At 39.5% G+C, this 15,980-nt stretch overlaps 1 protein-coding gene across 1 annotated transcript in view; it reads right to left on the minus strand.

Annotated features, from left to right (window-relative positions):
* Nucleotides 1-15,980, minus strand: part of Atg10 (autophagy related 10) — a 285,450-nt gene that overhangs the window by 79,849 nt on the left and 189,621 nt on the right. Inside the window, exon 5 of the mRNA XM_021180551.2 lies at nucleotides 4,262-4,359. Within this exon, the coding sequence (XP_021036210.1) occupies nucleotides 4,262-4,359 (98 nt within the window). The remainder of the gene's footprint in view (nucleotides 1-4,261; nucleotides 4,360-15,980) is intronic.

Raw genomic sequence — 15,980 nt, forward strand, 5'->3', positions numbered from 1 at the left:
TGGCTGTCCTGGAACTCACTCTGTAGACCAGGCTGGCCTCAAACTCAGAAATCCGCCTGCCTCTGCCTCCCAAGTGCTGGGATTAAAGGCGTGTGCCACTACACCTGACTCATCATGAGTTTATAAGTGTATATACTATCATCTATACTTTTGGATATGTTTAAAATATCCTAAAATACAGGGTTTAAGGAAATAAGAAAGAAAAATCGACTTATTTGACTATACACAGATCCACATAAAAATACCTCTAAGTAAAAATTAAAGTTTTTTTTTTTTTTTTTTTTTAAATCTTGTGACCTTAGTCTATGGTAAGATCACAGGACTTCTTTGTCCTAAAACACAGAGAACACATCTTCAGTGATGGTCACTGTAACAGTCACCCTTTGGTCAATCCATCCCTCCAAACCATTCTCATGTAAGAAATCCCAATTAAATGCAGCGAGTCTTACTTTTGTGTATATGCTGTGTGCGCACATGCTCCTGTATACACACACACACACAGAGTGCCACTAAGGACTCGTTAACTTTCTTTAGGAATTTTGTATTAGGCTGTAGGGTTGGACAAAGGCAGGTGAGTGATCAACATAATCAGATGTATGAGATTCATGAATGCCTTGTCTTCAAAAGAGGAGGTTCATGTCTGACATGAACAAGCCCTTATCATCAGGACAAATGCTGAGAGAACAGAAGTGTGATTACTGAAGATGAAGAGCAACAAACTCTATGAGCACAATCAGGCCTGGAGACGAAGTGCAATGCATTTGATATGATGCAAAGGCTGCTTCTGTTTTTAAGGCACTCTGGAGGGTAGTACATTATTACAGTGCTCAGTCTGCAAGCTAATGATTCTTTAGTGTAATTCTGCAAAACGAGGACTACTATTTGGTGCGACCAATATTTGATCAGCTTATTCTCCTCTAGGGTTGTATCATGCCCACCCACTCCATCCCATTGCAAACACCTTGTTTTCCTCCGCATGAATGCTTATAAAAATGCAGATCTATTCTCCCAAAGATCACAAGCAAAGGAAAAGATAAACACCAATGTGTTAGCCAATCTGGGATTAAGAACCAAGACCTTCAAAAGAAATACATATAATGACTTTCTAATGCCAAATGGTGCCCATGGCTACAAATGAGTTTTTCTTGCTGTCTTGACTTTGTTAAGTGACTCTAAAGCTTAAATGAAGATTTTCCTGAAGTGTTATGAGAAGTTATTTAGACTGCCCACAGTCAAAATCCCAATAAAAAAATTTCTGAAAGTCCACCTAAAGTTTACAGCTGGGAATATAAAATATTTATGAAGTGAGCCCCATGTTAGAAATAACATTGCTAACTAGAATCAGATTTGATGTATAACATGAGAGCACTATGACAAATGGGGGGAGGGGTATGTATTCATGTGTCTACACATTTAAATACATTAGAGAGTTCTTTAAGAGGGTGGAAAGATGGTTCATTATATTGTGTAAACATCTTAGATATTCCATAAATAGAAAGAACTCTATTGGTAACACTGGGTTAAGAAACAAAAGAAAATACAGTTGTGAATTCAAATTCCATTGCTGTCTCAAACCAGAACAGAGACGTGTGGAATTGAAACACAAAATTAAACAAATACCAGGAAGTATGACTAGGTTGAGACTGAGATTAATAACAGAGGCATTAATGAGAAAAAGGCAAAAGACAGGAACAGAATCAAAAGCATAATTAAGAAGGAACAAGTAGTTAAAGTTGGGATCCGTGGTGCACACCTTTAACCCCAGCACTCAGGAGGCAGACGCAAGAAGATCTCTGTGAGTTTGATGTAAGCCTGATCTACAGTGAGCTCTAGGTCAGCCGGGACTACATAGTGAGACCTTGTATTAAAAAAAAATGCTAAAATTAAAGACATCCACATTTTGCATATGATCTTCCTGTATCGCTTGCTATCTTTATTGATACTTAAAGCAAACCTTTACTCTGTCCTGTGGCTTCTGACTCAACGTTATAAATTTCTGGAGATGTGCTATTATTGACAATACAAGCTGAAACAGCATTCACCTGGACATTCTTAAAATTAATAGCCACCAGTTTTCGTTAAACAAGATGACCTCGCTTTAAAAAAAACATTGTGGCTATTTTTTAATTGCTACTATTTTTGTGTGAGAGTGCAGACACACACCACTATACGCATGTGGCGATCTGCAGCCTATTTGGAGGAGTCGGCTCTTTCTATCTTTTCATGTGTTCTGGGGATCAAACTCAGATTGCCAGGATTGTACGGTAAGCACTTATATACAGAGCCAGCTCACCAACCCTATACAGTTTACATATCAAATTACTTTAGTCACAGTAACCACTCATGTACCTGGTCTAGTTCTACAGAACCAGGTTGCAGGGTGAGCCAGCTGATGCAGTCTGAAAGAAAGAATTCAATGGAAAAATATGTAGAAGTATCCAGACAGAAGGGAGAAAGCATTAAACTTAGAAAGGGTTTCAAAGCAAGTGTCATAAGACAGTTATAGTGAAATCAAGAGCCATGTTTTGTAAAAGCTGCAGAGTGGAATAAAAGATGAATTTTAGAAAGCAGGAGGGCGTCAGGGAGTGGCAGCCATAGCATGCAGGTAAGGCATTTAGATGGTGCCCCGTGAGCACTTGCAGAACAGTTGCAGGGCTGATCAGAGAGAGATGAATGAGCGATGCTTAAGAAGGCATGACCAAGGAAGAGGGGCAGAGAGAAAAGCGCAGGCAGGTAGGCATAAGAAGCTCCGCTCATGGACCCAGGGGAAGTCCCAGTTTAGTCTGGGAGACATCAGAGCGAAGGAAAGACATAAGCGGAGGGCAGTGTCAAAGGCACTTGGTTCAAGTTTGTCCTCAGTTAAAAATTTACAAGATGGTCACCTGCAGCCACATCAGAGAACTTTCATTGACAGGTAAGTAAATGGCCATCATTGTCATGAAATCCACAAAAGGGTATAGTTTAATTGCTGATAAAGCCATTTTAAAGGAAGCTTTTATTAAGCTAAATGGAGACTTGGAGAAATAGTTTTGATAGAAGTAAAAATTATTTATGTTCATGATGTTTGCAAAGTGACAAGTATTTTTAAATTTCTAAAATAATTAACTACCATTTCAGTGAGGCAGTAATAATGGCGTGATTGACAGGCCTGTTTTCTATACTTTTGCAAATTTGCTTTTTATGTCTCATTTTGTAGATCTATTTTCATCTTTTGCATATTGCAAATCTATCCCTAATCAAGAGTTCACATTTTCTTTTGCAAAGGCACCTACAAGTAAAACTGTGAAGTAATTATAGACAATATGACTGGAAGTGCCTACTTCCCTAGGACAGCCAAGTTACACAGCGAGACCTTGTATCAAGAAAAATGTGAACATTAAAGCCAGACAGTTTGCATAGGATCTTTCTATATCCGTTGTCATTTTCCTTCGACACTTAGAAGCAAACATTTTATCAAAAGTATATATATATATATATATATATATATGTATGTATTTTTTTTCCTGAGCACTCTGTCTCTGTCTGTGTGCACACTCTGTGCATGTGTAGTTTGTTGATTCAGAGCTCTAGAATCTGCCTGTCTCCACTGAAACAGTGCGGTTCAGAACTCTAGGAGCCCAACAGCAAGTGTTCATGCTTGCATGGAAGGCACTTCATTAACTGAGCCTTCCTTCAACTCACTTGCATGCTCTCTTTTCTTTCCTTCCTTCTTTCCTTCCTTCCTCCCTCCCTCCCTCCCTCCCTCCCTCTCTCCCTCCCTTTTTTCCCTTTGAGAGGGATCTCAGTATATACCCCTGGCTGGCCTCAAACTTTCTGAGATCCTTTTGCCTTCCTGGCTGCAGGAAGCTCCTATTTCTTAATGTATGTGCCAACTTAGAATCTGTTTCTGCATACAGAGCAAACTTGTGTCTGGCACCTAGTATACCCTAAGTACTGTGCTGATCCTGGGCATACAATGAAGAGGAAAGGGGAAAACCAGACATGGTCTGCCGACACAGGAGTTCACAACATTTTATTTGAAAAACAGATCATTCAAATATACAATTCAAAATTATAATAAGACCCGTGAAAGAAAATTATAGGGTGTTATAGAAGCTTATAATATGGAGAGTAATCCATGATGTTTTAAAAGACATTGTCATTGAACTGAAGTCTCTAAGGATGTACAGGACTGCAACAGGGAAAGAAGCGGGTGAGAGAACTAGATGAGAGAGCGAGCAGAGGTAAGGACCTGCATCCAGTAAGAGGGAAAGACTCTGACCTGTTGGGTGATGGTGTCCCACGGTCCCTGGAGCAGCCGCGGCTTATAGCACTCATGAACACCTTCCCATATATCCTCCAGAGCTAACGGTCTCCCATCTGTGAAAGGACATCAAAGCTGTGTTAGTGATCCATGCGACATGATGGGGCTTGTTGCTGCTCTAAAGCACTGAGTGTCTTGACTTCCAGGAAAATCTCTACAGCTGTATACCCCTGATAGACACACTTAGGTATCAGACTTCTGTATAAATTACTACTTTCTTCCTGAGGGAAGATTAAACATTTAAGCTTTTCTCCTTTGTATTCACACAGAAACTAAGATTTCTATTTATTACCTTTAGGAATTTTACAAACAAAACAAAAGGTGAACATGTTTCAGAGAGAAACAACAGTTACAAGCCTAAGGGAAGGTCCAGGGAATGGACCCTGATCCCCAGAGGACTGCTATGGATGCTGCTGGAGCCTTCATGATTTCTCTGTCTTCGAAGCAGAGACCACACCCAGACATTTCCACTCTCCTGCTGGGGAACAATAATGTTTAAATCATTCTACTGGGCCTCAAGGAGATAAGAAGGAAGGAGAACATAATTTCTTATAGTAAGTAGTTTACCACTTACTGGGAAAACTATGACAAGTATATTAATACCTTAAAATACTAAGTAGAAAGTGGTCAGTGCCAGAGGAAGTCTAGCATTGGAGACTGCAGAGGATGGAGACGCTAGCACAGGTCGTTGGGGATGAGCAGGGATAGGATGCGTGCCGTGGAGAACCCAAGCTGCTAGCATGATGGGAATAGCAGGAAACTGTAGTGAGAATCCTCCCCTTACGTCACTTCTCTCTCTACACTTGGTGCCCACTCAAAGTGTCTTATGAAGACCACCATGGTATTTCAAATGCACACAGATAAGAGGAAAAATAGGTGGGAGAGATAGTTACAGAGATTTTCAAAATGCAGTGCTGGAAGGGCGTCAAAATGCAAGAGTCTACTGTCACTCTGTCCACGCAGAGCTGTAAGTGCTCAAGACAACACTCAGGTCTTTCCCTTGGACAAATGTTCAATTCTGCCTCAAGAGATACATCATATATTGAATTATTTGGGCTCAAAGTAGTGCAGTCCAATGCAGGGAAAGACTCCTCTCTAAACAGTAAACATCATTGTAGTTTACAGAGTTAAGAGTACAGGAAGAAATGTAGCATGAGGGACAAGTGTGAGGCTCAGAGTTTGACTGGAGATTAACCACGGCTGGCAGTTGCTCTCTGTGTGCATCGCAGGCACTTTTCTCTGCAAAACTTTGCTTTCTGAATTTCAGTTACTTTTCCTATACATGCAGTAAGATAATCCTCAGGATTTTCTTCCCATGAGGCATACATGAGTAAGCCTTCTCAAGACTGTGTCAGGAACACAGAAAATGCTCACTAACTCTTCGGCAGATCCCAGACTCTACTCCATAATCAGTCCTTCCCAAAGCTAACAGATCCACGTGGTACTCAGTCCTTCCCAAAGCTAACAGATCCACGTTGTACTCAGTCCTTCCCAAAGCTAACAGATCCACGTTGTACTCAGTCCTTCCCAAAGCTANTACTCAGTCCTTCCCAAAGCTAACAGATCCACGTTGTACTCAGTCCTTCCCAAAGCTAACAGATCCACGTTGTACTCAGTCCTTCCCAAAGCTAATGGTTCCACATCTGCACTGCTATTTCTCAGACTCAGTCCCCAGGCTCCCACGCCACACACAGTGCCTTTGATGCAGTACTGTGCTAATGGCATAAGCAGGGCATTTCTCATGTCTGACCCAAAAAGTTGAACTTTCCCTCAACCTTTATTTTCAATAAATAGCACTGAAATATTTTGATACATTTTCAATAACTATCTTCATCTTGGCATTTATCTGGCAGCAGGAGACCATTATCTTGTGATAAATAGTTTTATTCCATTGACATTTCCATGTCTGTAAAATGAACAAGATTTATTCATCCAATTAACATTTGAATGTCATGTTTAGCTACAAGTTGAAAACAAGCTGCCTTCAATATCTGTGTTATATTGTTTTCTGAACACATTTACAGAGTAGGCCAAACTCTGCTCTGAAGGTAAGCACTATACATCTTAAAAACACGAGTGTGTTGACTCGGAAGAGGTAAATAAGGTCCTGTGGCATCACATAGAAAGCTCACTAATGAAATTACAAAAGACAACGTGCTTTCAAATAATGTTTACATATCAAAATGAGAGGGACTTAGTAGGAGGATAATGAGATGCACACAGTAGGCCAACTAGTGTTAGAGATAAGGCAACTAACACCCTGGTGTTAACTATCTAAGATGATGCTGTCAGCTCACCCCTGTGACGGAATCAGAAGCTGCCTTTAAGATTCACAATTCAGTGTTCCTCTTAAACCATGCTTCCTCTGAGGACAGAGACACTGTGAATGCTTTATGTATATTTATTAAAATTCATATGCATATTAAAATTCATACACATAGAGGTGTATAAAAATGATACATAAATAATGCATTCCTTATCACCAAACTTTTCATACGCAGAGAAGAGAGCTGAGTTTTAATATCTGCTAACAAATAATAATTTTAATTTTATACCTTAAAATAATCAATAACCTAAGCATAATTTGCTTATTGCCATTGTCAAAAGCCTGCCTACTTGGCTGGAAGTGTTTATACAAGAATAGTAATGAGTGGCCTAGCAACAATATCAGGAAATGTTACAGGATTTCCATAAAATGTGATACTAGAATTGAGGGCCAGTGCTTTTTCAGACCACATTAAATCTGGAGAATAAAAAAAAGAACTCTTTAGAATACAGGATTTAAATGGCTATGGTCAACTTAAAAAAGCAATCACAGAGGTTAAAACTAAGCTCAAAACAAACATAAAGGGTGCAATTTTATTCATCTCAAAATGCACGTTAATTAAAATGAGTAAGAATTTCTATGGTTTCTAGAGCCAGAGGAGATGGATGACTCCAAGAAAACAGTGTCTTCCAGACAGAACAGGCCTGGTGCATACATGAACTCACAGAGATTGTAGCACAATGCACAGGGTCTGCACAGGTCCAAGGCAGATGGGTTCCCCATGTGAGAGGGTGAAGTGGAGATGCTCACCCATCCATACCAAGACTCTATCTCCAATTGACAACTGCTTGCAAAGGAAAAATTAATATCCTCCCATTGAGTCTTATTGGGGATTCAAATTGTGCTTAAAGCCCCACACCCAGGAGTGATGATCAACACACAATGAGCTCAGCAGTGCTTCTATTCTTTCTCCCTGTCTCATATTGCTCTGTGGGCATTCTTTGACTTACTGGTATTTTGCTTGTATATTATAGTTCTCGACTTTGTGTTTTCAGGGTTTTGTTCATGTGTGTGTTTCTTGTGTTTTGTGTTGTTTTAATTAGAAAGATTTTTTTTTTTTACCTGTTTGTTTTCTGAAGAGAGAGAAAAAGAAGGTATGGAGTTGGATGAATGGGGAGGTGGGAGGGCCTGGGAGTGGGTGGTTGAAAGGAAACCATGATCAGAATATATTAGATGAATTTTCTTTAAAGGCAAAGGAAGAAAGAGAAAAGAATCCTTATGGTTTTAGCGTTTGGGGCCTTTAAAGGAGAAAGTAAGTACTGAGTCTGTAGTGTTCAGGCTCTTTCTATGAGGCGTAACAGAATAAATGATTAGCAACAATGTATTTCTCTATATCCAGGGTATTGATTTCATTCACAAATCACAGCATGGCTGTAGATCACTACTACAGCATGTGGTTAGCATGTGCTAGGCCCTAGGTTCTAAGCTCAGAACACAACTCCCCGCAACACTCATCTGTCACCATGTGTTTTCTCTATCTCTTACACAGTGAGGAGAAACCAACAACCCCACAGTCATTACACAGCTATCTCCTTCCCAGCCATCAATCTCCCAATAAAAACCATGGTCTGTCCCAGCATTCTAAATTTCTCCACGGTATGTGCTTGCCCTGCCTTTGTGCTACTCTGGGATTTAAGTTCAAACTTCCACAATGGCCTCTGTTAGTCTCCTAACTCTAGTGCTGGGTGTCCATGCCTATAAACTTCAAACATAAATGTAATGTATTCTCTGCAGAACTACACTCTACTACTCTCTCTTCACAGGGCAAAATCCAAATATACCAGTATATCAGTCAGCCTCTCCAATGGGCCTATCTGCACCACTGGCTTTCTTCCCAAGGAGCCAGGTCTTATGAAGGGAGCGAACCCACTCATCACATCACAGCAACCAGCCAGCCCTTTGCCCTCCTGGGCTTTTTCATAATAAACATCGCTCTCTGAAGTTACCTGCTTACACACGTCTCATTTCCTGCCTTTCCCAACTGTGGAGATCTATAGATGTGGATCTTGGTCATTCTTATTCCTGAATGGACCCCGTCATCTGAACCGGGATCTGACGCACCGCAAGTCATCAGTAAAGATGTCTTAAGTCCATAGTAGAGGTCCAAGTTTCTATATTTTTCATACTCAATGTAAATGTTTCCCACACTAATTAAAAGCCATCTTTGCACCTTTCCTGGTTACCTGATGCTGTACTCTTGCTACGCTGTAATTCATATTTACTTAAGTATTGCATTGCTGTTGGTCATTTAAAATATCATAAGCTTTGAAATAGTACCTGGCCCAAAGCAGTCACAAGGAAGCCACACCAATTTTTCTTCTTTTCAATTATTTTCCTGTGATAAATTTCCTAGAATGGAATTACTAAGTCAAAATGAAAAATAACTTTTAATTCAACACAGAAGAACTAGTATCTCATGCCTTAATTTTCTCCTTGGGGTAATGAGATAAGAGGTTAATTTTAGAAATAGATATTTATATTATTTGGCACCTAATATATACCAAGCTTTTGTGATACATCAGCTGGAAAAATGATGTTTTTGTGGAAGTTATATTGTAGCCAGAGGGCAAGAATGTGACAGTACATAGCAAACATCATATGGGAAGTTAAGAAGCAATATATACTATAGCAGGAAGGCAAAGGAAGCTGCAGAGGGACATCTGAGGGGCTGGGTCAGTTTCAAACAATTCTTAGAAGGTGACCTGCTAACACTGCTTGTGAGCTCTGTGATGCCTGGCAGAGGGGGAGATGGTTTTGGGGACAGAAGAGAGTAAAGCCCTGGCAGAACTTAGGGACAGCAGGATGAGTGACCTCTTAGCTCTTGTGAGGTCACAGAAGACACAAAAGACAGATTTATCAAGATACAATTCACATACATCCAACCCTCCTGTTTAAAGTATGCAAGCCAACGACAGTCTCAGGGTTCTGTAAGCATCACCTTGGGTTTAGAATACTCGGAATTACCAACTTATTAGCAATTCCTCAGCTAATAACCTAACCTGGCTGGTTCTAGAAAACCACTTTCAGCTTTTATACATTTGTTTATTATAAATATACATGTATATAACATGACCAGATGGGTCTTTTGTGAATTGTTTTAGAAGTTTTCCATGTCATAGCATGTCATAGCCTTTAATTTGTTTTTTATAACCAAGTTGTATTTATTGATTGTATGGCACATTGTGCTTATCCATTTACCACTTGACAGGCATTTGGTATTTTTCTTTTTCTACTTTTTGGCTACTATAAATAATGACTCATATATGAGTTTGTATGTGCCCCATGTTTTTCTTTTCTCTGGTTCAAACTGGCCAGTGAAATTACAATTGATAAGCTCTGGGTTCAGCAAGAGCTGACAAGCAACATCAACCTGTGGCATTTACATGTGTCCCCAAACACATGAACACATACACAGGCATGTGTACCTACACACATGAACACACACACACATACAGGCATGAGTACCCACACACATGAACATGCACACACACAGACAGAAACAAACAAAACTTTGCTCTCTTGTGCACATTCTCTGTTTATCTCTGTCACTCTCTCTCTTGCTGTGTGTGTGTGTGTGTGTATGAATAACCTGGCTAGTTCTCAAGGGCCACTGCAAAGCCTCTTAGCACCCCTGGATGTCTCGTATTTGGCATCCTCTGCTAGATCATGGCAGGCCTGATACGACTATAAAGATTAGAATTTAAGCATTTTAAACAAACATGCCAGGTCTTAAATATTTAAAAGACCACTTCTCTTCAAAAGAGTCACTAAGGGAGGCTAAATGATTCAAGTAATGCTACAAGAGCTGTCAGCTGGAATTGTTTGTTGGAACCACATTCAGAGCCAGACAAGGAAAACAAATACTTTGTAGTCACAATGGTACTTTTTTAAAGTAAGAATTTTTTCCATTTAAAGCTCTAGACTCCATGATGCTAAAATTATTAATCATCATTATCATTATTAATTGTGTTTACTTACATATTTACATATTATTCTGTATGTGTTTTCATGTGTATGCCATAGTGTGCATACACCATGGTGTGTGGAGGGGTAAAGGCTCTCTCCCTTAACCATGTAGGGTGTGGGAATCAAACTCAGGTTGAAAAGCAATCACCTTTCTTCCCCCACTAAGACATTTTACTCTTGCTGAACCCACAATTAGATCTTAAAAATAATAATTTTAAAGTTATTCATTTCTTGTTTTTCATGTTGGGCCACAAATGATTTTGTTTGTACAAACTAATTTCCTCTTTAATGACCTGCCAATTTGTAACAAAAAGAACTAGAAAAAAAATCAAGTCTATACTTTGATTTTCTTCTGAAATTTTGTGAATCTCTCCAGCTTCTGCTCATTGCCCACTCTATCAAAAGTACAAGTACAGTCAGGCAGTGGTGGCACACACCTTTAATCCCAGCACTTGGGAGGCAGAGGCAGGCAGATTTCTGAGTTCGAGGCCATCCTGGTGTATAGAGTGAATTCCAGGACAGCCAGGGTTACACAGAGAAACCCTGTCTCGAAAAACAAAAATCAAACAAACAAAAAAAGTACAAGCACATGACAATATTATCTACATAAAATATGGGTTCTTTCCCTTATGTCTTCAAGGCTGATCTGCCTAGCCATAGCTTACCCCTCAATAACCAAAGACACATTAGAATTGGATTTTGTTGCCTTTTACGCAACAACAATGACAACTAAACCAGTGCCCTTTAAACCTTAGCAAACGCTGTGGGCACATGACAGGTATTCAAACATGATTATGATTCTAATTATTTCAAATTGAACTACAGTCTTTAGAAATTCCACTGAACCACTGAACTGAGATAGCCAACTATGCTAAGAACCTCATCATACCAACGGAGCTTAAATAATACGAAAGTAAAGCGTGTGGTACCCCATTATGTGTTTCTGAAAACTGAAAAGCAGCATTTTAACTTAAAATGTGAGTGTAAATAAGCCCTTGGCTAAGTGTATTAAATATTATTTTGTGCCAATGTATTCAGGTCAAAGGACTTCCAGGCAAGAACTTTAAGCCATGTTAAGAAGACACATTATGCACCACTCGTCACAAGCTATGAAATACTCAGTAGCACTGATTTTTTTATATGGCTAGAAATCACCATAATCACATCAAAGGAGACGCTGAGTAAAACTTCTAAAAACCTGAAAAGCTGAAATAGAAGCCAAAATAACTTCAGAAGAAACCTATAAATTAAACACAATTATAGAGGTCATCTATTTTAATAAGTGTTTACCGAGTACCCACTATGTGCTGGTGTTAGCTGGAAGGATAATACACATCTATGCTAAAGCAGTAGGAAAAGAACAAGAGACATTGGACAAAAACATGGAATAATTTAAAAGTACAATCTTTAGCAATGTCCAGTATCACTTGACATTTTCACGTAAGATCTCCCAAACGAATAACAAGCTACTTGTCAAGTAAACTACACACTGCTCAAAATGTGCAGTTTTCCAAAATAAATTCCTCAGTACTAGTAGTTTCTGTGAATCCAACAATACCATGAGATATTTCCCTAGCACTATCCACCTCTGTCAAAGCCACACACTGAACAAAAAAACCACAGGCTAAAAAAAAAAGATAACTCCTAAAAGTGATTAGAAAGAGTATAAATTATGCACAGTAAGTTTAACAGAAATATCCTAGATGTGGTCATTAGAAATAAAAAAGAAACTAGAGTGGATTTTTCATAATGAAATATGCCATTGTTCAATAGACCGGCCTTCTCCAGAGCTTTGAAGGATATAAAAATTCATGTCATACTCCACAGGGAAGCAGAGACGATGCTCCACCAAAGGAGAAAATTCATTTTTGCTTCAGTGAGAAAATTACACTGTGCTATGAAATGAGTGTAATTGTTCATATACATTCACATCAGCTACTTGGCTAGCTAATTGTGTAATTTTCACTTATTCCTAGAAACACTTAATACTTGGTATCTTTATTAATCGAAGATATCTATATAAAAATTATAAAAAACACAGCTCATGGCAACTTTACCCACATATACCACCAATTAATTCACTTATTTCGTGTGTTTTTGAATCTTTAGTCAATATTATTGCAGAGATAACATTGAAAAATGAGAACAGGTGTGGAGTTTGAGTCTCCTTGATAAGACATCGGACTCCCTGAAAGCACTCAGTTTCATCACTGCATGAAAGTTAGAAAAGAGTTTTATCTTCCCTTGGTCTTAAGAGGACCAGGACACGTACCACAGCTGCCATGACATAAACACACTCAGGGCCAAATCTAGGCTCAAGAAATGTCTAGAGTCCTCAAAAATCTATGCAATGGCATTGATGTGGTCTAACTTTTGCTTTCATGTGGCAAAGGAAAGCACACAGACACACACCTTCCCCAAGTTCCCAGTAAGGAGCAAGCAGTGAGAAGCAAGGCTCTAGATCTCACATTTTCTACTGCCACACTGTGTGTGCCTGTGCACAGCACCTCTCTGTAAGGTGTGTTTGTGCTCCTGTTGCTGCTAGTAGTGGTCTTGACCAACACCGCCTACACTCGGGCTGCTGAATCTTTCATCTTCCTGGTTCTTTTAACTAGACTTGCCCTGCCCCTTCCTCACCACAGTGTCTATGAACTCCATGCCCAGCCAAGGCTTTCCTGATCACCCTGCAAATCATTCCATCATACTGCATCTTGGTGTGAGGTTTTTCCTCTTGTGGTCCTGAGCATATTCTATTTCTTATAGTGGATTTCAGCCTGACTTATTTGCTTCAGGCTGTTAGCTCCCCCAAGGGTATCCTTCACTTCTGATTTCCTTTATTCATTTCTACATTCTAAAAACATCTTCATACCACATTATGGTCAATATTTCAGAGCTAAGGATAGATGAGAAAAAATTTCAACATTACTTCTAGGGAAATAGGCCCAGTTCTTACTAAAAACAAAGACAATGATGATAATTTTAAAATTCACTAAATAAATCTTTTGCATTTACATAAAACACCTTATGGGAATCCATATAAGCAGATATAGTAGATGTTTGAATTTCCAGTATCCAAGCCCATTTCCAATTTGGGAGAAAAATAAGGAACCAACTAGAAGGCCGATCTCTCCTCACCACTTAAGCCAAAGGGCTTCACTCTGCAATCACTACTGGGACACCACCATCTTCATTTGGCTCTGTCATCAATTTCCAAGTCCTAATCTGCTTTTTTGGTCATTTCCCATTATTTTTACTTTACTAATATAGCTTCTTTAAGGCCTTTATTGACTGTCTTCATAAATATTAACTGTTAAAGAGACTTATTTTTAGTTTATATGTGTGATTGCTTGTGTGTATATGAGTCTACCTACCACATATTGGCGAGGCATCCACAAGGGCAGGGAGAGGAGGGCCTGGGACACCCCAGGACTGAAGCTACAAACAGTTGTGAGCCAACATGTAGGAGCTAGGAAACCAAAGGCGGAGTCTTAACTACTGAGCCATCTCTCTGCCTAGTAGACCCAAATTTTAAAATCTGTCTGATAATCTGAATAGAAAAGTACATGTCATATATTTTTTAGGTATATGAGACGCTATACTGTCTATTATCATGAGGCATATTTCCAAACAGCACAGAAACATACAGAGATGAGAGAGAGAGAGAGAGAGAGAGAGAGAGAGAGAGAGAGAGAGAGAGAGANAGAGAGAGAGAGAGAGAGAGAGAGAGAGAAAGAGAGAGAGAGAGAAAGAGAGAGAGAACATACAGATGTGGGAGGCAGGAGTATCATTCATCCCAGGCTTGCTGCTAGCCTATTAGGTAGGCCAAGGAGCTGAGGCTGGACTTGAACTCCTGATCCTTCTGCCTCCCATTCCAAGCCCAGTTCTGGGGTTGCAACCATTTGCCACATTGTGAGGCTTTGGATTCCTATGTTTTTATAAACATTCCAAGCTGCTGGTGGTGTTTGGTTTGGTTGGTTGGTTTTGGTTTTGGTTTTGGTTTTGGTTTTGGTTTTGGTTTTGGTTTTGGTTTTGGTTTTGGTGTTTGGTGTTGTTGCTTTGTTTTGGTCCGGAGTAAAAGAGGATTTCCTCTATTGGGAAGCACAGACACTCACCTGGCCAGGAAGCTGTAATGCGGCCTTTTACAGGTGAGAGCATGGCTCTCTTCCCTGTGTGTCCTCTTCCAGGCTGTCTTATGCACACATGGTGTTAAGTGCAAGGAGCTTAGTTAACTCTATCATGCCATTTCCACATTTCTTTTGTGTGTTATTAATAAACTTGGATTTTTATTAGTAACTTTCTATTACCATCATGTTCTATAACATGCCCTACTGTTCCCTAAGTCCTCCGAGGGATGTACATAAATATTTACAAGCTCAACATTCCTTCATTCTTGCTAATTTTTCTCTACAATCTCGATTTTTCAGTTTGTCCTTCTTCGTTTTACTTAACTCAAGTTTTCATTATTTTTCTTAATAGCATTCACCATTTGCTCCTCACATTTGACTTAAATCCCTAGACTCACTAACTGCATGTTCTAGGTCACTGATGGGGCTTTTGCTAGACTTACTCCTGCTTACATACAGTATAAATTAATGAGCTTTTGTAAAGGTTGTTACAATCAGATGAGATTCTAAGTTAAATTATCTGTAAATTTATTTTCCATTTTCTGCTTATCGTGATAATTAACTGAAATAATTTTTGCTTGAGCCTCACTCGCTTTTTCTCTCTACTAAATAACTCCTACTCAACGGCAGGAATTTTATCCTGGAAATTACAAAATATGTTCTTTCCAACCCATCTTTTGTAAAAGGTCACTATTTTAAAGTTCTAACAACGCTGACAATGGAAGTGTCATGTTCCTGCTCGTCATTTCACTCATTCACTCGGCCTCACTCATTCATCTGTCCCTTTGTCTCATGATTTCTAGGAAATGCAATTCATGCCACTTTCTCATTTTGTATGTCTCAACTCCTTCCTGTCCACTAGCTCATCCATAACTTGACCTCCATTCATCTTTTCAACCATTTCTTCCATCTGCACTGATAGCCAAGCATGCCTCATTCACTCTGTCACCAAAGCTGGGCAGGCATCCTCACTGTCCCTCAGTGGTCCTCCAGATGGAGCTACAAATACTTGACTTCCATTTTTCCACTCCCAAGACTCACATCTTGCTTGTTCCTTTAAGTCTTCTCTGTGCATTTCAAACCAAAGGCTTCCTCACGTTCTTGATCCAAGCAATGCTTCTTGCTTCACGCCGATGACTTACCCACTTGAATTTCACAGTTTGTTGTTGTTTATCTGAACCTTTTCCTTGCTTTGTTTTATCCCACCTTTGAGGGTGAGCTGTTGTTTGGCTATTTCTTTCATTCTTCTTCTCTGGGAGCA

The sequence above is a fragment of the Mus caroli genome, chromosome 13 (assembly GCF_900094665.2).
Source record: "Mus caroli chromosome 13, CAROLI_EIJ_v1.1, whole genome shotgun sequence".
NCBI classification, from domain to species: Eukaryota; Metazoa; Chordata; class Mammalia; order Rodentia; family Muridae; genus Mus; species Mus caroli.